The 22,921-nt window shown below is 45.3% G+C and overlaps 1 protein-coding gene across 3 annotated transcripts in view; it reads right to left on the bottom strand.

The window, feature by feature from the left end:
* The window catches only part of DNMBP (dynamin binding protein), a 119,495-nt gene that overhangs the window by 54,243 nt on the left and 42,331 nt on the right, over positions 1-22,921 (bottom strand). For 2 of the 3 annotated variants that reach the window (XM_051824072.2, XM_002718639.5), the window contains exons 2-4: positions 16,970-17,021; positions 16,222-16,376; positions 11,223-11,345 (exon numbers count right to left, since the gene is read on the bottom strand). In XM_051824072.2, the coding sequence (XP_051680032.2) occupies positions 11,223-11,345; positions 16,222-16,366 (268 nt within the window). In that variant the 5' untranslated portion in view covers positions 16,367-16,376; positions 16,970-17,021. The remainder of the gene's footprint in view (positions 1-11,222; positions 11,346-16,221; positions 16,377-16,969; positions 17,022-22,921) is intronic. The other variant, XM_051824073.2, reaches the window with a different exon arrangement.

The following is a 22,921-nucleotide window of genomic DNA, read 5'->3' as shown; positions in this document are numbered from 1 at the left end:
GCCCAAGTGCTCGGGCCCTGCACCCCATGGGAGACCAGGAGAAGCACCTGGCTCCTGCCATCGGATCAGCGCGGTGCGCTGGCTGCAGCGCGCTGGCCGCAGCGGCCATTGGAGGATGAACCAATGGCAAAGGAAGACCTCTCTGTCTCTCTCTCACTGTCCACTCTGCCTGTCAAAATAATAATAATAATAAAATGTACAATTGGAAAACTATAGTTTATTTTTATTTTTCAGAAAAACATGTATTTTATGCTGAATATGTGATGAGTTTTTAAATGAATTGATATTTTTCAAATTCCCACTTTTAATAGTTAATGTATCAACCAATATAGCCAAAAGCAGAAGCTCTCTCTGGGGTCTCAATAACTTCTCAGGACACATAGGGATCCTGAAGTCCAACTGTTTAATACATAAGTGTTGGTATAAACAACGTTATGACATCCCATGCGACTAGATCAGTCTATAAGTGATCAAGGAGCATGTGAGGTCCAATATAGATAGCCCTTTGGATAGGGCTCCCCATGGACCTAATTTCCCACACTACATCTCATTCATCATCAAATCTGCACAGTAAGAAGTCTGCAGGAAAGAGCTCTCGGGTGGAAGTGCACAGTATGGGCAATGAGCTCTTCCTTCATTTTCTCCAGAGGGCTTCTTGAACTATCCCTATCCTGAAAAGATGTTATGGGATATTAAAATCAGTTTCCAGAAATTAGAACTTTGGCCTTTGAAAATAACCAATAGCGCAGGCTTTCTTTACAAAATACAAGCTAACCAGGTAGCATCTATCTTATGTTGAAGAAGCTGAAGAAAGGTTAACGCTGGGGTGGCATTTGGTGTGGCGCTTGAGACGCCTGCACACCATGTTAGAAAGCCTGGTTCAAGTCCCTGCTCCTCCACTTCTGCCCCAGCTTCCTGTTAATGGGCACCTGGGAGACGACAGGTGCTGGCTCAGGTACTTGGGTCCCTGCCACTTTTGTGGGAAACCTGGATTGAGTTCCAAGATCTTGACTTTGGCCTGACAGCCCTAGTTATTTGGGGAGTGAACCAGCAGATGGAAACTCCCTCTCTGCCTTTCAAACAAAAAAATACATTTTTAAGAAAGGATAAGAGCTGTTTCTAGGGGCTGGTGTTGTGGCTCTGCAGGAAGTAAGCAAGGAATAAGAGGATAGCAGCAGAAGAAAACTTAAGAGAGCGATAAGATATATTTTAAAAAAAAAGGCAGTGAAAGAGTTCAGCAAAGATTAGAAGTGAGCTCTAGTTGTTTTACATTTTGTGCAGGGGCCAGCGCTGTGGCATATCAGGTAAAGCTGCCCCAGTGCCAGCATCCCATATGGGTGCTGATTTGAGTCCTGGATGCTCCATTTTTTTTTTTTTTAGATTTATTTTATTTTACTTGAAAATCAGTTACACAGAGAGGAGAGGTGGAGAGGCAGAGAGAGGGAGAGAGAGGTCTTCCATCCACTGGTTCACTAACCAGATGGCTGCAACAGCTGGAGCTGCACCGATCCAAAGCCAGGAGCTTCTTCTGGGTCTCCCATGTGGGTGCAGGGGCCCAGGGACTTGGGCCATCTCTGTTGCTTTCCCAGGCACATTAGCAGGGAGTTGGATTGGAAGTGGAGCAGTTGGGATTCAAACCGGTGTCCACATGGGATGCTGGCACAGCAGGCGGAGGCTTTACCCGCTACGTCACAGCGCCGGCTCCTACTCCACGTCTGATCCAGCTCACTGCTAATGCGCCTGGGAAAGCAGTGGAAGATGACCCAAGTCCTTAGGCCCCTGCATGTTGGCATTGCCTAAAATCTCCATTACAATATGGCGCCTGGCTGATGTTTGAGGGGCGTGTCTGCAGCTGCTGTGGTTAAGCTACTTAAGATCAGACCACCAGCAGGGATAGGTCCGCTTTAGTTCCGGACACATGGACAGTGCGTGATCCCTATATCTCACTTAAGATGCCCCTGTGCGTGGTCCACCCATGCCTGCGGGACCTTTTCTCTGATTGGCTCCCCTACTGCACATGTCCTTCGTGAGCTTTATAAGCCTGTACACTTCCTCAATAAAGCGGTTCCTGCTTTGACAGAACTCACGGATACTTGTGGTGTCTTCATCACCTTACCTCTCCCGTTTGCCTTGTTGGGGAGTGTCTGCAGTGGCCCCTGCTGGTCAGGGGCCAGTCTCGGGCTTGAGACCCCGACACCTCCACCCATGTGGGAGACCCGGATGAAGCTCCTGGCTTTGGCCTGGCCCAGCCCTGGCTGATTGTGGCCATTTGGGGAGTGAACCAGCAGATGGATCTCTATCCGTGTCTTTCCTTCTCTCTCTCTCTGTATGTCTGCCTTTCAAGTAAATAAATAAATCATTAAAAAAATATATCTGTTTATGGGAAAAATTTTTTTTTTTTGACAGGCAGAGTTAGACAGTGAGAGAGAGAGACAGAAAGGTCTTCCTTCCGTTGGTTCGCTCCCCAAATGGCCACTACGGCCGGTGCGCTATGCCGATCCGAAGCCAGGAGCCAGGTGCTTCCTCCTGGTCTCCCATGCGGGTGCAGGGCCCAAGCACTTGGGCCATCTGCTACTGCACTCTCAGGCCACAGCAGAGAGCTGGACTGGGAGAGGAGCAGCCGGGACAGAACTGGCACCCCAACCAGGACTAGAACCCGGGGTGCTGGTGCCGCAGGCGGAGGATCAGCCAAGTGAGCCACGGTGCCGGCCCTAACATTCAATCTTATATGATTTTCCTCAATTGAAACATTATGATTGCGTATCAATTGTTTTATTTTTAAAACTGAATTATCTAATTACAGCCTCATCATTTTGTCCATCACCTACTTTCTTTTTTTAAGATTTTATTTATTTATTTGAAAGTCAGAGTAACACAGAGAGAGAGGAGGCAGAGAGAGAGAGGTCTTCCATCTTTCATCTGCTAGTTTACTCCTCAGATGGCTGCAGCAGCCAGAGCTGTGCCGATCCGAAGCCAGGAGCCAGGAGCTTCCTCCGGGTCTCCCATGTGGGTGCAGGGGCCCAAGGACTTGGGCCGTCTTCTACTGGTTTCCCAGGCCACAGCAGAGAGCTGGATCGGAAGAGGAGCAGCTGGGACTCGAACCGGTGCCCACATGCATCATCTACTTTGATCTTATTTTTAACTTCTCACTTAGTACTGGAGTCCACTTTCCTCTCATGAGCAGAATTGTTCAAGGAATGCAACTAACCCAAATGAAATGGATCAGAAGCAGCAAAACACCTAGCAAAATCATACGAGTCATTATGGTCAAGTGCATTCCAAATTTGGGCTTTTTTGCTTGATTTCCTAAAAAATTCTGTCCTATCTTTCCAAGTGGGTAATAGGTTCTTTAGTGGCAGAAACCACTTCTCTTGTGTTTTAAAAGTTTGTAATGTCTTTTGCACAGCAAGCACTCAATGGCCTTTTTTTTTTTTTTTTTTTTTAAGATTTCTCAGAGAAAGGGAGAGACAGAGAGAAAGAGAGAGCATGTGCTTCCATCTGCTGGTTCACTCCACAAATGGCTGCAACATCCAGGGCTGGGCCAGGCTGAAGCCAGGAGTCAGGAACATCATCTGGGTCTTTCTTAAAACCTTACAAGGGGCAAGTACTTGGGCCATCACCCTCTACCTTCTCAGGCACATTAACAGGAAGCTGGAGTGGAAGCGGAGCAGCCGGGACAGGAACGAGTGCTCTGATGTGGGATGTTGAGATCACAGGTAGTGGCTCCACGCAGTGTACCTTAACACCAGGCTCCAATAACCCTATTCTTATTACCCAGAATATATTTTAAAAATGTTTGCTTTGGCCCCAGCCAACAGCCAGTGCTAGCTGCTAGGCTCACGAACGAGGCCAGCTCGGACCTCCCTGCCTCACCGGGTCACCGCATGGACGCAGCCACAGGAGCGAGCCTAGTATCCCCCCAGGAGCAGAAACGGATGCTGGGAGAACGACTGTTCCCGATCATCCAAATGATGCACTCAACCCTGGCGGGCAAGATCACGGGAATGCTGTTGGAGATGGACAACTCGGAGCTGCTGCACATGCTGGAGTGTCCCGAGTTTCTCCGCTCCAAGGTGGAGGAAGCTGCGGCAATCTTACAAGGTCATCATGCCAAGAAATAAGCTGCCCAGAAGGTGGGCGCTGTTGCTGCCACTACCTCTTAGACATGGAAAAACTGATTCAAAAGCCAAATAACCGCTCGTGGAGTTCAGCTCAGGGTTTGAAGACTTCGTAGCTTGTCCTATGGACCTCAACACTAAGAACCACATTTTGCAAATTTAATAGGTCATTTTATATCAAAAGGTCAATTAATAAAGCACCTAGAAAAAAAAAAATGTTTGCTTTGGACACTCTCAGAAGAGGTTTACTTACAAAGCTACCAAAAGGCTATTCCATTCTTCCCACCCCAATGTAAGCTGGCATGCATGATTATCCAGTCACAACTTCTCCCCTTCCCCAACTACCCCATGTGATCTATGACATGAGACCCTCTTCCATACAAGAAGAACTTCTGTTGTGTCCTATATAAAGCCATGTCATTATTCATTCCAAACTTTTACTCACGCTGTACTCTCTCTCCATCCAAAACCTTAGCATGCTTCTCTAAGAACCTTCAAAGCACACATTCACTTTGGCTATCTGCAGCCTAATGATCACTTTCTCCCTACTTCTGACACTTGTATTCTGTACACACTACACAACACTAATGCAGAGTTGTAGACTTACTGATAGGTACCCAACATATTTTCACTGATTTGGTGTTATTTTACTGAGATGTTCCTGAAAAATAGAGTCTTGGTCTTATGTTTCTAAAATCCTTTCATTTACAGTTAAATATTCTGCAGTCAGTGCTTGAGATCCTGAGAATGACGGTGCTTTAAACTCCCTGCCCACAAGCCCTAGCACAGGGAACTCCCTGGTGACTGACAGTTCAGACACAAGGGCCTCCTGCTGCACAGGAAGACTAAGCATGCCCTAACTCCCACGCTACTGCCTTCGAAATGAACTGGCTTTCTTCAAGTTGCAGAATTATGGTATTTTCTTTGTTTGGCCAGATCTCCATGAACTCATACAAAAGGGCTTGTTTTCCTCTCTATTTTCAGAGAGAGACTGTTTGATAAGAGTTATTACCTGGCAGACGGTCATTCTTTGGTTATTTCCAATTAATAAAGATGAATTTTTGAAAATCACAGCTTACGCCCTGAAAAGCACTGCAGACACTGTTTACCTCGAGACCTTATTTTATAATTGCTGACTGTTACTGAGTTTTCCCCATGAGTCTCACGGCCATCAGGAGGAGGCACGTGAGCTGTTCCCCGGGGAGCCCAGTGAATTCCTTAGGGACAGAGGTCACCTAGTGGTCACCCACAGATTTCTGAAACACAGTTTGAGGGGCTCCTGGCATAGCCAGGCCAGATTCTGAGAACAGAAATCAGGAACTGTGGTGACCCTGAGGGAGCCCTTGGCTCATGCAGTTGATCCTGGCAACAGTGCCGTCTCCTCTGGTGGGACAGGTTCTATTAGAACAGGAAGTGTGTTGCGAATGAAATCATAAGAATGAGTGCAAAAGAGGGGACGGTCCCTCTGCAGCCGAGGACAGCCTGGCCGGCCTTCCCTGCCTCATGTCCCTGGTCATCACTTCATAGGCTTCTAACTGGACATCACGATCCTTTCAAGCCGAAGATAAGAAAACTGAAGGTTTTACTTTCTTTATATAAAAAAAAGTCACTATGTACTTGTTGAGCAGCTTAAGAATTTCCTAAAATGCCAACTCTCAGAGCATTTCCAAAATTATTTTAGTCATTTAAAAATGGTAAAATGTAAATATCCGAACAAAAAACTGAACTCTAGCAAAAAAAAAAAAAAAAAAAAAGAATGAGTGCAGCCTGATATAAGCTGACCCTGCAGTATTTGGTCCTCACTGACTCCTCCTGTGCCCCTCTGAACCCAGGAGACTATTTTATTTAGGTTTCCATTTGAGCCATATCAGAACTTTAATCCTGAGCTCTCATGTGCACGCACTGCAATTTTATGACACACGTGCTCTGACCGGTAAACACCATTTAACAACTTATTGATAAATCAACTTACCAACTTACTTTTTATTGGCCCTTTGTTTTGGAGCAGGGGGTTGTGGCCTAGACATATTAAGTTCTAGACAGGGCATAAGTATTCTGTGTTATGTGGGACAATTATTGTGATCCCTGTACAACACATTAATTCTGTCCATCTCTTCTTTCTCTGTCCTTTCCTTGTCATACTCTATTGTTTCTGCTTGTTGCTTTTGCCCCCTGTCACTTTTCTTTTATTAGGACAGTCAGTGGCATGACCACCTCTAGGGATCCTTCTTCCAGAAAGGTCCAAAACAATGGGGTGGCTTTAGGAAAAGGAGGAAGGGTGACACCTGCTGGAAGAACCACTGGTGGTTCTGACTCCAGCTCAAATCCCCCTGGGAAATGTACACACACACACACACACACACACACACACCCTTCTCAGATTATCGGGGAAACAATGTTCACAGAGTCCAACAAGGAACTCTGGAATCCTGGACAAGACCAGGAAAAACAACTAACGTTTACTGAGTGCTAACCTTTGCCACATGGTTTACAAGTGTTACCTCTGTTAAACCTCACAACTACTTTGAAATATGCATTATTACTCCAATTTTCAGACATGAAAATAGGCTTCAGCCCAAGGTCGTAACTATTTACAGGTGGCATTGCATTTAAATCTAGGGCTATCAGAATTCTTATCCCCTAAGCCATAATGCCTGCTCTTAAGATGAGGGTACTTCAAAAAGCTCATGGGATAATGGAATTAAAGATAAGATTATTTTGGGCCAGCGCCATGGCTCACTTGGCTAATCCTCCACCTGTGGTGCTAGCACCCTGGGTTCTAGCCCTGATTGGGGCGCCGGGTACTAGTCTTGGTTGCTCCTCTTCCAGTCCAGCTCTCTGCTGTGGCCTGGGAGAGCAGCGGAGGATGGCCCAAGTGCTTGGGCCCCTGCACCCGCATGGGAGACCGGGAGGAAGTACCCGGCTCCTAGCTTCGGATGGGTGCAGTGCCACCGTGGCAGCCATTAGGGGAGTGAACCAACGGAAAGAAGACCTCTCTCTCTCTCTCTCTCTCACTCACTCACTGTCTATAACTCTTTCTGTCTGTCTCTCTCTCTCACTGTCTAACTCTGCCTGGCCAAAAAAAAAAAAAAAAAAGAAAAAGAAAAGATTATTTTGGTGTAAAAAAAATCTGAAAAAGAAAGGTCTTCAAAAAGTTCAGCTGCTCCATTCCCGACCCAGCTCTCTGCTATGGCCTGGGAAAGCAGCATAAGACAGTTCAAGTCCTTGGGCCCCTGCACCCGTGTGGGAGACCCCGAGGAAGCTCCTGGCTTCAGGTCGGCACAGCTCCAGCCATTGCAGCTCTCTGGGGAGTGAACCAGCAGATAGAAGACCTCTCACTCTCTCTCTCTGCCTCTGCCTCTCTGTAACTCAGCCTTTCAAGTGAATAAATATTTTTAAAAAATAAAGAGAAAGGAAGGAAGAGACAAAGAGGCAGGCATGGATATCAAAATTTTTTCTACCAAAGTAAAATATATCTTTTTTTTTTTTTTTTTTTTTTTTTTTTTTTTTTTTTGACAGGCAGAGTGGACAGTGAGAGAGAGAGACAGAGAGAAAGGTCTTCCTTTGCCGTTGGTTCACCCTCCAATGGCCGCCGCTGCAGCCGGCGCACCGCGCTGATCCTGGCAGGAGCCAGGAGCCAGGTGCTTATCCTGGTCTCCCATGGGGTGCAGGGCCCAAGCACCTGGGCCATCCTCCACTGCACTCCCTGGCCATAGCAGAGAGCTGGCCTGGAAGAGGGGCAACCGGGACAGAATCCGGCGCCCCAACCGGGACTAGAACCCGGTGTGCCGGCGCCGCAAGGTGGAGGATTAGCCTATTGAGCCACGGCGCCGGCTAAATATATCTTTTAATTCCATTTTCCACAAACTTCCTAAAACACCCTCACACAAATGTATGTATGTATATAAATTATATTCATTTGTGTGTGTATAATTTTCCTCTTACGAATGCTAATTATATATCTTAAAGGTAAATACATAACAATTGATTAAAAAGGTAGTGTGGCAAACCATAACAGCTCTCAAACATTATCCCACAAACTCCTGAGGTTTCCAAATCCCTCCCTGACATCTTCCCAAAGTTTTGTTTACACAGAAGAGAAGCTACACTGAGGGTTACTAAGCAGAGATAAAGAAATAACAGGCATCAGGATTAACAGTGCTAGAGAACAGGAAGGAAGGAATGTAGGCTACTCAGGAGTTGACATGCTGAGCTAATGGAAAAAACACTTTTCAGTCTAATAAGCAGAAGCACAAGCTTAATAAACTATATGTGGTCTAAAACAACATTTCCATTTTATAGTGATTTTGTTTCCAACTAAGAAAATTAATTAATGCCTGTTGAGGTGGCCTGTCATGTACAGAAAGAGGAATTATTGCTGTGGCTCAAGCTAAGCTTCCCAGGAAAAAAAGAAACTGTTGGCAAACCTAACTTGCCTCTCCTCAAAGGCCTGTATTTTCAAATCAGAAGACACGCAGCCCTAGAAGACATAGGACAGGGCCGAGTGGCATGTGTGCTTACCGGCAGTGCCAAGTATCACAGAGAAGAGAACAAGCCAACACCACCAACAGGACACCTCCAGCTAGGCTCTGCTTCCTTACCTACGCCCCTGCTCCACATCGTCTCCTTGTGGACTCACACTTTGAAGCTTATTAGACTTAACTGGTTAACCAGTCATCAAGATGAGATCCATGGATTCAAGGACTCAGCCTGACCTTGAGTCAGTCTCGGTACAGGTGATTCACAGCTGAGAGGCTAATGCCAGGTGCTCCCAGAGAATTTCGCAGTTGACCCTGGGACTCCCCAGGTGAATTTGAACTTCAAAGCAAGTTTAGGACAGATTACATTAGATCAGTCTTCCCAGGGCAGGCATTCAACAGAAAATCTCCATTTTTAGTACCCAAGACAGGACTACACAGCATTCAATTATGAGAGAGAAAAGATAATTCCAGAAGCCACATCCTCAAACTCCTCATTATGTTGTGGACACACTGCTTCTCATGCCCACTATTTACTCAAGGAACCAGGAGTAGAAAAGGAAAAGCCCATGCCACCCCCATGTTCTGCATAGCCCTGGTGGAAGCCCGTGTACCCCTGTCCCCCCCCCCCCGCCCCTTTTATTTTTAAAGATTATTTATTTGAAAGGCAGAGTTAAAGAGAAAAGAAGAAAAAGAGAGATCTTCCATTCACTGGTTCACTCCCCAAATGGCCACAATGGCCAGAGCTGGGCCAGTCCAAAGCCAGGAACTGCATCTGCATCTCCCACGTGGGTGCAGCGGCCCAAGCACTTGAGCCATTGTCTGCGGCTTTCCCAGGCACGTTATTAGGGAGCTGGATTAGAAGTGGAGCAGCTGGGCATCAAGCCAGCAGAGGCTTTTCCTGCTAGGCCATTGTGGTGACCCACATGTGCCCCTTCTCTATGTTATCTGAGGCCTCCTCATGTGGACTCCAGACCTCTGCTGGGAGAGCACAGGTCATAACAGGCCCAGCTATAATCTCTGCAGCTGCCTCTGTCTGCCTTCCATCACTGTTTGGCAAGGAAGAATACAGAACACAGGCAGAGCTAAGTATAAAATGACACGCAAGAAATTCTCCAACTAGGTTTGGAGGATCAAGGTCAAAATACAGTATTCTTGTCTTCTCATTGACCAAGAGGTAAAGACGTTTGCTATATTTTCTTGTACACGCACACAGGAATGGGTATGGTTTAACAAATTAAACTTCTCCCTTTACTGCCACGCTCAAAAGAGCAAACATAGCTAACACCATGACCAGTTGTTGATCAGACACAGGCCTTGGTCTGTGGAATACTACTGGTTTCTGTGTTTCTGCGAAAATGTACAAACTAGATCAAGTATACTTGTTAAGATGGTTTATCATTAGAAGTTCCAGTGGGGGCTAACACTACGGTGTAGCAGGTTCAGCTGCCGCTTGCGATCCCAGCGTCCCATACTGGAGCACTGGTCTAAATCCTGGTTACTTCAGCTTGCTGCTAATGCACCTGCGAAGGGTGTGGAAGATGGTCCAAGTACTTGAGCTCCTGCCATTCCTGTAGGAGACCTAGATGGAGTTCCTGGTTCCTGGTTCAGCTTGACCCATACCTAGCTGTTGCAGCCATTGAGGGAGTGAACCAGTAGATATTAGGTCTCTTTCACTCTGCCTTTCAAATGACTTAAAAAAAAAAAAAAAAAAAAAAAAGAATAAGTCCCTATGTACAACAGCAGGCAAGAAGAAATACTCGGAACAGCACTGAGATATACCAGTTTTCAGTCACTCCTTTTAAGCTTGTTCTGATAACTTTTACAACATGATCCAATAGCAGAGTAAGAAGATGGGGCTACTTGTCTCTTAATATCCAAATGCTCTGTCCCACCATTGTGTATTAATAAACAATAATGTTGATGGCAAAGCCATATCCACTTTTATGGGAAAAAATAGTCTGAAGAGTAGCTACTGCATGTGGGCAGTGGAAAGATAGTTCTAGACTTAGAATAAGGTAAGTTCACATTGTGAGGCCAAAACTTCATATCTACAGCTAATGGTCTCTAAATTAATTGATAAAATCTAGTTTTAAAAATTTTGTTCATTTTCTTTCAAAGACAAAGATCTTCCATCCTCTGGTTCACTTCCCAAGTGCCTGCAATAGCCAGGGCTGGATCAGGCCAAAGCCAGGAGCCCAGAACTCAATCCAGGTCTCCCATGTAGCTAGCAGGGATCTGAGTACTTGAGCCATCATCTGCTACTTCCCAGGGAGCACACCAATAAGAATTTGAATCAGAATGGCTGGACTTGAACCAGCCATTCTGATATGGGATATGGGCCTTCCAAGCAGCATCCCATGTGCTGTGCCAATTGCCTGTCCCAACATGTGCTTAATGCCTACTCTGCTTTCTCCCAAGTCTGTATGGAAGATAAAATGAGAATATGTATGGAAATTGTAAAAGGCTACTAAAGCATGTCATTATTAGGGTCAGCACTATCCTTGGTATGGCTGAGGACTGTCTAGAATTTAGTCACTCATAAAACTTTAAGATCTAGTGGTCCAAATATGCAGGCTTCCCCGATCTCACTTTCAAACAGCCTGCCCTTGGATGATGAGCTTACCTCGGTGGAGGGGAAGACTGTTCAGCTCTTGGGATGTAAATTCACTGATGCAGACAAACAGCCTCTCTCCCTCTTTTAGGCTTGGAATGGTTACAATTTCCACAAAACTGCTAGGGAACTGTCCTGAAAATAAAGCAAACACACATTGATATTGAATTTTTTTCTTAATATTGAAACTTGTTTTTCTGTCTATGAGAACGGACAAAAACTTGTTTCTGAGCCCATTCATAGGCCCTGAATTGAAAATGCACTCCGTATTTACGACTGGAGCCTCTATTGTAGAAAAGGTACAGCACCCAAAGTAAGATGTGTGCAGAACCCAGAGACCGCGATTCGATTCAGCAAGCATTCATCAGGCGCCACTCTATGCGAGACGCACTGCGGACGGAGATGTGAATAAACAGTCAGTCTTCAAAGATGTGGAATCTAGTTCACACACAAAGTCTGATTCAGAGAAAAGTAATTCAATCTTGAGATCCAGTGTCACAACATAGGGACACAAACTGCTACAGAAGATCAGAGAAGACAGATAATAGGTCAGAAATAACACAAAAATTATATGAGAGAGACAGCATTTGAGTCTGAAGATGAGTAGGGTTTTAATGAGTGGTGGTAGAAAGGCAGGGTCTGGCAGTTGGAAAGAATAAGAAAGCCTGACTGAGTCTCCCTTCAAAACAACTTCCGTGCCTGTCCACTCATCCCCAGAGCTGCCCCGTGGTCCAAGCAAGCACCCTCTCTCCCCTGGACAACCGCATAAGCCCCTGGCCTGCGCCCTGCCTTCAGCTCTGCCCCCTCCTCTGGCCCGTCAATCTGCAGCAGTGGGTTTCTCACTTCCTTAACTTCTCATCAGGGCTTCCTCCCTCCATCTTCCATGATCAGCCTCTGCTCACCACCTCACGCATGCTTAATGACTTATTCAACTTCCCTCAGCCCCTCCATGTTCTCTTTTGTTTCAGGGTGAAGTGTTCCCCTGTGCCTGTCCTCTGCCTTGCCATCTAACTCCTACTCATCAGTTTGGTCTCAGCAGGGATGTTGTGGCTACTGGGAAGTGATCTAATTATCTCCTCACTGCGCTGGAGTGTCAGTGGAGTCTGCTCTCGGGGCTGTTTCACTTACTGCAACCCAGACTTACATACGTATGTGCAAGTTATGGACTGGATTAATACAGCTGCATGATGTGGCAACACTTCCACCCTTCCCTAGGCCAACTGATGAAAGAAACCGATGTTAGCATATATTTTTTTTAGCTTTTTTATTTATTTATTTATTTTTTAACTTTTATTTAATGAATATAAATTTCCAAAGTACGGCTTATGGATTACAATGGCTTCCCCCCCCATAACGTCCCTCCCACCCGCAACCCTCCCCTTTCCCACTCCCTCTCCCCTTCCATTCACATCAAGATTCATTTTTGATTCTCTTTATATACAGAAGATCAGCTTAGAATACATTAAGTAAAGATTTCAACAGTTTGCTCCCACACAGAAACATAAAGTGAAAAATAATAGATGATTTTTTTAAATGATGATAAAATCAGATCGGACCTATTGTCATGTTTAATCCCAGTGAGAGTCAAGTTGGGAATTGATAATTTCTTCTTCTTCTTTTTTTTTTTTTTTAAAGAAGATCAGTTTAGTATACATTAAGTAAAGCTTTCAACAGTTTGCACCCCCATAGAAACACAAAGTGAAATATACTGTTTGAGTACTCGTTATAGTATTAAGTCTCAATGTACAGCACATTAAGGACAGAGATCCTACATGAGGAGTAAGTGCACAGTGACTCCTGTTGTTGACTTTACAAATTGACACTCCTGTTTATGGCATCAGTAATCTCCCTATGCACCAGTCATGAGTTTCCAAGGCTATGGAAGCCCCTTGAGTTCTCCGACTCTTATCTTGTTTAGACAAGGTCATAGTCAAAGTGGAGGTTCTCTCCTCCCTTCAGAGAAAGGTACCTCCTTCTTTGAAGACCTGTTCTTTCCACTGGGATCTCACTCACAGAGATCTTTCATTTAGGGTTTGGTTTGGTTTTTTTTTTTTTTTTTTTTTTGCCAGAGTGTCTTGGCTTTCCATGCCTGAAATACTCTCATGGGCTTTTCAGCCAGATCCAAGTGCCTTTAGGGCTGATTCTGAGGCCAGAGTGCTGTTTAGGACATCCGCCATTCTATGAGTCTGCTGAGTATCTCACTTCCCATGTTGGATCACTCTCCCCTTTATTTATTCTATCGGTTAGTATTAGCAGGTACTAGACTTGTTTATGTGCTTCCTTTGACTCTCAGTCCTTTCATTATGATCAGTTGTGAACTGAAATTGATCACTTGGACTAGTGAGATGGCATTGGTACATGCCACCTTGATGGGATTAAATTGGAGTCCCCCTGGTATGTTTCTAACTCTACCATTTGGGGCAAGTCAGCTTGAGCATGTCCCAAATTGTACATCTCTTCCCTCTCTTATTCCCACTCTTATGTTTAACAGGGATCACATTTCAGTTAAATTTCAACACTTAAGAATCACTGTGTATTAATTACAGAATTAAACCAGTCATATTAAGTAGAACAGACAAAAAAAAAAACTACTAAGAGGGATAATGTATTAAGTTGTTCATTAACAGTCAGGGCTATGCTGATCAAGTCACCGTTTCTCATAGTGTCGATTTCACTTCAACAGGTTTCCTTTTTGGTGTTCAGTCAGTTGTCACCAATCAGGGAGAACATATGGTATTTGTCCCTTTGGGACTGGCTTATTTCATTCAGCATGATGCGTTCCACGTGCAGAATCATGAAGCAAGACCCCTACCTTACACCTTACACAAAAATCCACTCAACATGGATTAAAGACCTAAATCTACGACCTGACACCATCAAGTTATTAGAGAACATTGGGGAAACCCTTCAAGATATTGGCACAGGCAAAGAATTTCTGGAAAAGACCCGGGAGGCACAGGCAGTCAAAGCCAAAATCAACTATTGGGATTGCATCAAATTGAGAAGTTTCTGTACTGCAAAAGAAACAGGAGAGTGAAGAGACAACCGACAGAATGGGAAAAAATATTTGCAAACTATACAACAGATAAAGGGTTAATAACCAGAATCTACAAAGAGATCAAGAAACTCCACAAAAACAAAACCAACAACCCACTTAAGAGATGGGCCAAGGACCTCAATAGATATTTTTCAAAAGAGGAAATCCAAATGGCCAACAGGCACATGAAAAAATGTTCAAGGTCACTAGCAATCAGGGAAATGTAAATCAAAACCACAATGAGGTTTCACCTCACCCCGGTTAGAATGGCTCACATACAGAAATCTATCAACAACAGATGCTGGCGAGGATGTGGGGAAAAAGGGACACTAACCCACTGTTGGTGGGAATGCAAACTGGTCAAGCCACTATGGAAGTCAGTCTGGAGATTCCTCAGAAACCTGAATATAACCCTACCATTCGACCCAGCCATCCCACTCCTTGGAATTTACCCAAAGGAATTTAAACTGGCAAACAAAAAAGCGGTCTGCACCCTAATGTTTATTGCAGCACAATTCACAATAGCCAAGACCTGGAACCAACCTAAATGCCCATCAACGGTAGACTGGATAAAGAAATTATGGGATATGTACTCTTTAGAATACTATACCGCAGGAAGAAACAACGAAATCCAGTCATTTGTAACAAAATGGAGGAATCTGGAACACATCATGCTGAGTGAAATAAGCATATATTTTAATTAATGAAAGGCGGCCGGCACTGCGGCTCACTTGGCTAATCCTCTGCCTGCGGCGCCAACACCCCGGGTTCTAGTCTCAGTTGGGGGGCCGGATTCTGTCCTGGTTGCTCCTCTTTCAGTCCAGCTCTCTGCTGTGGCATGGGAAGGCAGTGGAGGATGGCCCAGGTCCTTGGGCCCTGCACCTGCATGGGAGACCAGGAGGAAGCACCCGGCTCCTGGCTTCAGATGGGCGTGGCATGCCAGCTGCAGCACGCTGGCCATAGCGGCCATTTTGGGGGGTGAACCAACGGAAAAGGAAGACCTTTCTCTCTGTCTCTAACTCTGCCTGTCAAAAAAAGAATGGAAGGCAACTGGTGCATGGATGGGGGTAGACAGGGAGCATCCAAGGGTAAAGGGTGAACTGTGGACCCAGGAAGGAGTGACCAAGATGGCTCCTGTTCCATTAAGAGTGAAAGGAAGGGAAGAAGACAGCTACAGATACAAGGTGGAGAGCACTTTCTGTGTCACAAGTCAGAGCTAAGCCTGGTTGTGAGAAGCCAATAGTGGGGGCCAGCACTGTGGCATAATGGGCAAAGCTGCCATCTGCAGTGTCAGCATCCCATATGGGCACCAGTTTGAGTCCCAGTTGCTTTACTTCCAGTCCAGCTCTCTGCTATGGCCTGGGAAAGCAGTGAAAGATGACCCAAGTTCTTGGACCGCTGCACCCACATGGGAGACCCAGAAGAAGCTCCTGGTCCCCGACTTCAGATCAGCCCAGCTCCAGCCGTTGCAGCCATCTGGGTAGTGAACCAGCTGATGTTAAGACCTCTCTCTCTCTCTCTCTGTGCCTTTCCTTTTCAAATAAATAAATAAATCTTAAAAAAAAAAAAAAAGCCAATGGTGAGTGACAGAAGTCCTGAAGAAAAGAATAACACATATTCTAAGAAGAGAATCGGCAATGAACATAAAGGACAAGGACCTAGGATGAGAAAGGGAAAGACATGGACAAAAGACTGGGCTGAGGGCAGCTGGTACCTAACCATTCAACCACCTGCAGGAGTTGGTAGGAGAGAGGGAATGAGAGACACCACAGTATGAGAAACTCATTGCCCTGGGCTTCTCATTTAACTTTTTTTTTGTATAAGCTTTATTTATTTATTTGCTACACAGAGTGATTAGACCAACAGACACATACACACACCACACACACACACACACACACACACACACACAGAGAGAGACTAAGAGCTCACATTCACTCCCCCAAATGCCCACAACTGGGAGTGGGCCCTTACCTGTAACATCTTCCTTCTTTCCTAGAAGCCAAAATTCATCCACCACTGCCAGCACCTCAATGATATCTCCCACAAAGAGCGGAAGCTCTTCTGATACACTGGGGCAGAAGTCAAAGATGGCACGAACCACCGAACCAGCCTCCATGTCTTCCAACCTGGAAAGAGTGATCAAAAGAAACAGACAGCATCAATATCTAAGATAGTGACATACAGATCTATCTTTTTTAAAAAAATATTTTACCTTTTATTTTTCCTCTATTTCTTATATTTATTTGACAGGCAGAGAGAAGGAAAGAGAGAGAGCAAGAGAGCGAGAGATTGAGCTCCCATTAGTTCATTTCCCAAACATCGTCAACAACCAGGGCTGGGCCAGGTGAAAACCAGGAACGAGAACTCACCAGGCTCAGTCCCCACGTGGGTGGGCAGAGACCCAAACACCTGGCCTGTGGCCCGCTGCTCCCCAGCAAGGGCATTAGCAGGCAGCTGGAGCCAGGACTGGAACCCGGGCACTCCAATGTGGGAAGTGAGCACCCCAAGAGGCACTTAACCACTGCACCAAACACCTCCCCCAGATTTATTTCTCAAGAATCATAAATCTTAAGATATAGTTATTTACAGTGAAGTCAAATCTAAGGAAATGTTGGTACTTTACTCCCACGTTTATCTGCTTTGAAATGGTACTTTTCCCATATACTTTTCATTTAATTCTCAAAGTAAATCTGAAATTGAAAGACAAAAAGTGACCTACCTGTGAGTGACAGGAAAGATTCAAGTAGGCAAATGTGGGTTTTCCAGAGTGCCTGCAGAGGGCAGTAAGGAGATGAATGTTTTTAAAGCCCCAGATAACACAGTAACTTAAACATACAGTATTCAAAAAGCAGGGACTTTAAATATGGCATTTTATTTATTCCTCATAACCATTTTAAATATTCAGAATACCGAGGCTTGGCAAATGTTGAAAATTTAATTTGTCCAAGACCACAGAGCTCATAGGAGCAGGCCCAGGACTCGGACTGCAGGCCTTCTCACTCCTACACACTGTGTCTGCACAGAACTAACGTGGAGGTCAGGTAACAGGCACCACAATATAGACAGGAAGACGAGTAGAGCGTTCTACAGCTCAGCAGGGAGACCATCGTTTGCAACCATTCACACATTTCATGAAAATGAGAAGAGATGAGTCTGAATGTTCCCAACATAAGGAAATTATAAATGTTTAAGGGACTAGAAATGCCAATTACCTTGATTTGATCACTGCATACATGCGTCAGATTATCACACGCTACCCCACAAATGTGTCCAATTATGTATCAATTTAAATTTAAAAATTATGTGGGGATGAGCATTTGGTGCAGTGGTTAAGACACCACTTGGGGCACACATATCCCATTGTCCAAGTGCCTGGGTTTCAGTTTGGACTTCGCTTCCAATTCCAGCTTCCTACTAATGCACACCCTGGGAGCAGCAGGTGATGGCTCAAGCATTTGGGTCTTTGCTCTCAAATGGGAGACCTGGATTGAGTTCTGGCTCCTGGCTTGAGCCTAGCCTCGCCCTGGCCATTGTGAACATTTGGGAAGTGAACCAGTGGATGGAAGATTCTCTGTCTCGCTCTCTTTCAATCTTGCCATCTCCTTGCCTTTCAAATAAAATAAATAAATAAATATTTAAAAATACAGTGTTGTGGCATAGCGGTAAAGCCACAGCCTATCACAATGGCATTCCATGTGGGTGCCAGTTTGTGTCCCAGCTGCTCCACTTCCAATCCAGATCCCTGCTAATGGCCTGGGAAAAGTACTGGGAGATGGCCCAAGTGCTCAGGTCCCTGCCATCCATGTGAGAGACCTGGATGAAGCTCCTGACTCCTGGATTCAGCCTGGCCCAGCCCTGGCTGTTCACTTGGGGAGTGAGCCAACAGATGGAAGATTCTCTCTCTTTTTCTCAAATAAATCTTTGGGGAAAAAAAAAAAAAAAACAAAAGCAATGCAACCTAAAGAACAGCAGCAGGACTACACCTCAGAGGCCACAAAATTTAAGACACAGTGAAAAACAAAAATCCATAATGAGCCAGAAATGGCTATATAACCCAAACAGATTGAGTACCCTGTATCAGCTCAAGTATGTGTTTTCAGTTCCAAGAGGTCTGTGACCCGACCTTGGAGAGTGTTCTGCCCTGTTATGGTGTCTGCTATAAGGAGAAGATGTGTCCATTACTGTGATGTGGGCAGCCAGAAGCCTAAGTTAACTTAGGTACTTCAGAAAGTTCACAGATGGGGCCAGCATTGTGGCACAGCACATTAAGCTGCTGCCTGCAGCGCTGACATCCCATATGGGCTTCAGTTCAACTCCCAGCTGCTCCACTTCCCATCCAGCAACCTGCTAATGCTCCTGGGAAAGCAGTGGAAGATGGCCCAAGTGCTTGGGCCCCTGCACCTGTGTGGGAAATCCAGAAGTTCCTGGCTCCTGGCTTCAGCCTGGACCAGCCCTGGCAGTTGCAGCCATTTGGGTAGTGAACCAGCAGATGGAAGACTTCTCTCTCTGCCTCTCCCTTTCTGTAATTCCACCTTTTGAATAAAGAAATAAATCTTAAAAAAAAAAAAGTTCATGGACAACGGAATTAAAAGATGCTTTAGTGTGGGGAGCAACTCGGACTAGACTAAGTTACTGGAATTAAGACTTATTCTATGCATCTGCTCTCCCACAATATGGCGCTGGGAGAGGAGGCAACAGCTTCTACCCAGCTGCCTCTCACCAACTTGAGAAGCTGCAGGAGCTGCTCCTGATTGGAGGAGAGCAGCGTACTCGGCGTGTGGGCAGCCGAGTTAAGATTGGTGGAGGAGGACTATAAAGGAGGAGAGAGACGGCATGCACCAGGAACATCTAAGGGGAACATCTAAGAGGAACATCTAAGGGAACACCTGTGCAGCCCCCAAGAGAGCCGGCCGGCGATGTGCCGCTCCCCTGCAGAAGTGGGGAATGTGGCCAGGGGGAACTGCCCTTCCACGGAGGTGGAAGGGATAGTAGCCAACCCGGGAAGAACCAGCAGCAAACCCGGGGAGGGCCGAGCAGACGAAAGAACAGTGCAGGGTCCTGTGTCGTTCCTCCACGAAGAGGGGGAGCGACATAATGGTGCCATGACTCGGATATGAAGCCTAGGCAGGGCTTAGTGTCATTCCTCCATGAAGACGGGGAGCGACACTTTAGGGATGAGCATGTGGCACAGCAGTTGGGTCATCGCTTGGGTTGCCTAATTCCATATCAGGGTGCTTGGTTTGAGTGCTGGATATCCTACTTCCAATCCAGCTTCCTGCTCACGCGCATCCTGTGAAGCTCAAGTACTTGGGTCCTTCCTGTGTGGCCTGGCTCCACCCTGCTTATTTTGGGAGTGAAACAGGATAGAAGATCTCTCTCTCTCTCTTTGCCTTTCAAATAAAAAATGAATATAAACAAATACATTTAAAAAATTTATTTACTTGAGAGGCAGAGTTACAGAGAAAGAGGGAGAGACAGAGAGGAAGGTCTTCCATCTGCTGGTTCATTCCCAAAATGGCCGCAACAGCCAAAGCTGAGCCGATCTGAAGCCAGGAGCCAGGAGCTTCTTCTGGGTTTCCCACGCAGGTGCAAGGGCCCAAGCACTTGGGGGCCATCTTTTACTACCTTCCCAGACCATCAGCAGAGAGCTGGATCAGAAGTGGAGCTAAATAAATAAATAAATAAATAGATAGATAGATAGATAGAAGTGGAGCAGCCAGGACACGAATCGGTGCCCATATGGGATGACAGCGCCACAGGCAGATGCTTAACCTACTGTGCCACAGTGCCAGCCCCACAAATACATTTTTTAAAAGACTTATTTGGGTGCAAAAATTTTGCATAGTTTTTTTACAATATGCATTTTTCATGACCCCCCTGAAGGTCCCCAGAGGTGCTTCAGCACTAGACAGACAGGACGTGAGGAGCGTGCCTGTCTGCCTGTGAACAGCCCCCATGAGAGCTCCACGCGAGCTCCAGGACCCAGGTCTGTTTTTCTTTATCCACCCAAAGCACTCATTTGGTGCTGTAGAAGGTGAAGATTTTAATCTCCAGCTCACACACAGCTAAGTGAATCCAAAAGCACTAAGTGCCTAACTACAAAAAGAAAAGAAGATTGTAGCACTAAATAATCCAAGAAAATAATGATGTGGTTTAACATATTAGGCATTGAACAAATCAATCAGTATATTAATGTGGAAGATCTTATTTTTTTTAAAAATGTTTGTTTATTTCATCTTCTTTAAAGGCAGAGAGAGATATTCTATCTGCTGATTTCACTCCTTAAACCTGTGACAGTAAGGGCTGGGTTAGGTCGGAAACCAGGAGCCAGAAACTCCATCTAGGTCTCATACATGGATGGCAGGAACCCAAGCACTTGAGCCATCATCTATTTCCCAGAATGCACTATCAAGGAGCTGGACTGGAAGCAGAGCAGTTGGGTCTCAACCTGGAACTCTGATATGGCATTCAGGCATCTCTAAGGGAGGCTAACTCACTGCACCACAACATCTGCCTCCACCTTGCAAGATTTTAATAAGGGGCCAGTGTTGTGGCACAGTGGGTTAAGCCTTTGCCTGTGACACCAGCATCCCATATGGATGCTGGTTCAAGTCCTGGCTACTCCACTTCTGATCCAGCTCCCTGCTGATGTGCCTGGGAAAGCAGCAGAGGATGGCCCAAGTGCTTGGGCCCCTGCAGTCACGTGGGAGACCCAGAGGAAGTTCTTAGCTCCTGGCTTTGGTCTGGCCTGGCCTCGGCAGTTGCAGCCATTTGAGGAGTGAACCAGCGGAGGGAAGATACCTCTCTCTCCTCTTTCTCTGTGTCTTTCAAATAGCTAACTAGATTTTAAAATAAATAAATCTTTTAAAATATATTTAATAAGTCCTGCAACACAATTAAACAATGCATATTTAGAAAATAAATAAAAGAAAAAAACCAAAAAAAATAAAAGAAAAAAAAACAGAATAAAAAAATACAAATAAAAACATAAAAATAACCAAAAAATAAAAAAAAAAATGCATATTTAATTTGTACTAGTGAGTATAAGTAGTTTATCTTTGTATCACTGGGACTTTTTTTCTATAATGAGATGACTTGGGCCACAACGGAAAAGAGAAGTGAATAGTTAAGAGTTCCCACATCCTCTGTCTTCTCCTACCAGATTTTCTTTATGTATTCAAAACAACCTAATTATAAGTACATGCTGAGGCACATGTGAGTGTGAAGCACTTCTGGAGTCAGGGAGACCCAGGTCCAAATCCCAGCCCACTATTTATTAGCTATTAATCTTGGACATATTACTTAACTTCTCTGGGCTTCTGTTTCCTTGCCAGGAAAATGGAGATAATGATAATTTCTTAATGACCATCATGAAGATGATTACAATAATAAAAATAATTATAGAGGCAGGTGTTTGGCACAGTGGGACACCTACATCTTACATTGGAGTGCCTGGGTTTGAGTACTTATGTCCTTGCCATCCATGTGGGAGAAGTGGTTCAGTTTCAGCTCTTGGCTTCAGCCTGATCCAGCCCTGGCTGATGTGGGCAGCTGAGGAGTGAATCAGTGAGTGGGAGATCTCACTCCTTCTGCCTGAGTCTTTCTTTCTCTTTCAAATAAATAAATGCAAACATCTCTAATACTTATTGAGTATTTGTGATGTGCCATGCATTGTATTATGTACTTCCCTCATTACAACCTTATCATATATATGTATATATATTTTAAAGATTTTATTTATTTATTTGAAAGGCAGTGTGACAAAGAGAGTGAGAGGAAGAGCAAGGAGTGAGAGAGCGAGCGAGCCTCCACCTGCTGGTTCACTACCTGGAAGTCCTTGAGCCATCATCTGCTGCCTCCCGGTGCATTAGCAGGAAGCTGCATCAGAAGCACCGAGTAGCCCACACTCAAACCAGGCACTCTCTGGTGCAGATGTGGGTTCCTCGGTAGTGCCTTAACCTTCTGTGCCACAAAGCCTGTTCCCCATCAAATATTATGGCCTCCTATTTTGCAGACGAGGACAGAGGCTCAGAGAGGTGGTGGATTTATCCAAAGTAACACAGTAAGTCAGAGATGGAATGGGAGCCCAGGTCTCTCCATCTCTAAAACCTTAACCAGTAGGCTAACGGTGTGAGAGCACCACCTGCATAATCAATTACAGGCTCAAATCTGTGTCAGGGATATCGCATCACCAGAGAACTGATGCCGTAGAGAGAGTGCAGTATTTCAGGTATATAAACACTGTGGAACTCATTCAGCTTGTCAAAACTTGGTTAATTTTGACATTTAAAAATCAATACATTGGGGCCAGCACTGTGGTGCAGTGGGTTAACGCCCTGGCCTGAAGCGCCGGCATCCCATATGGGAGCTGGTTCAAGACCTGGCTGTTCCACTTCCCACCCAGCTGTCTGCTATGGCCTGGGATAGCAGTAGAGGATGGCCAAAGTCCTTGGGCTCCTGCACCCACGTGGGAGACCCAGAAGAAGCTCCTGGCTCTGGCTTCAGATCGGCACAGCTCCAGCCGTTGCGGCCAATTGGGGAGTGAACCAACAGATGGAAGACCTCTCTTTCTTTCTCATTCTCTCTCTGTGTGACTCTGACTTTCAAATAAATAAATAAATTATTTGACATGTAGAGTTATAGACAGTGAGAGAGAGAGAGAGACCGAGAG

The sequence above is a fragment of the Oryctolagus cuniculus genome, chromosome 15, assembly GCF_964237555.1.
Source record: "Oryctolagus cuniculus chromosome 15, mOryCun1.1, whole genome shotgun sequence".
Lineage (NCBI taxonomy): Eukaryota > Metazoa > Chordata > Mammalia > Lagomorpha > Leporidae > Oryctolagus > Oryctolagus cuniculus.
The sequence above is the reverse complement of the archived record's forward strand: the minus strand, read 5'-3'. Positions and strand labels throughout refer to the sequence as shown.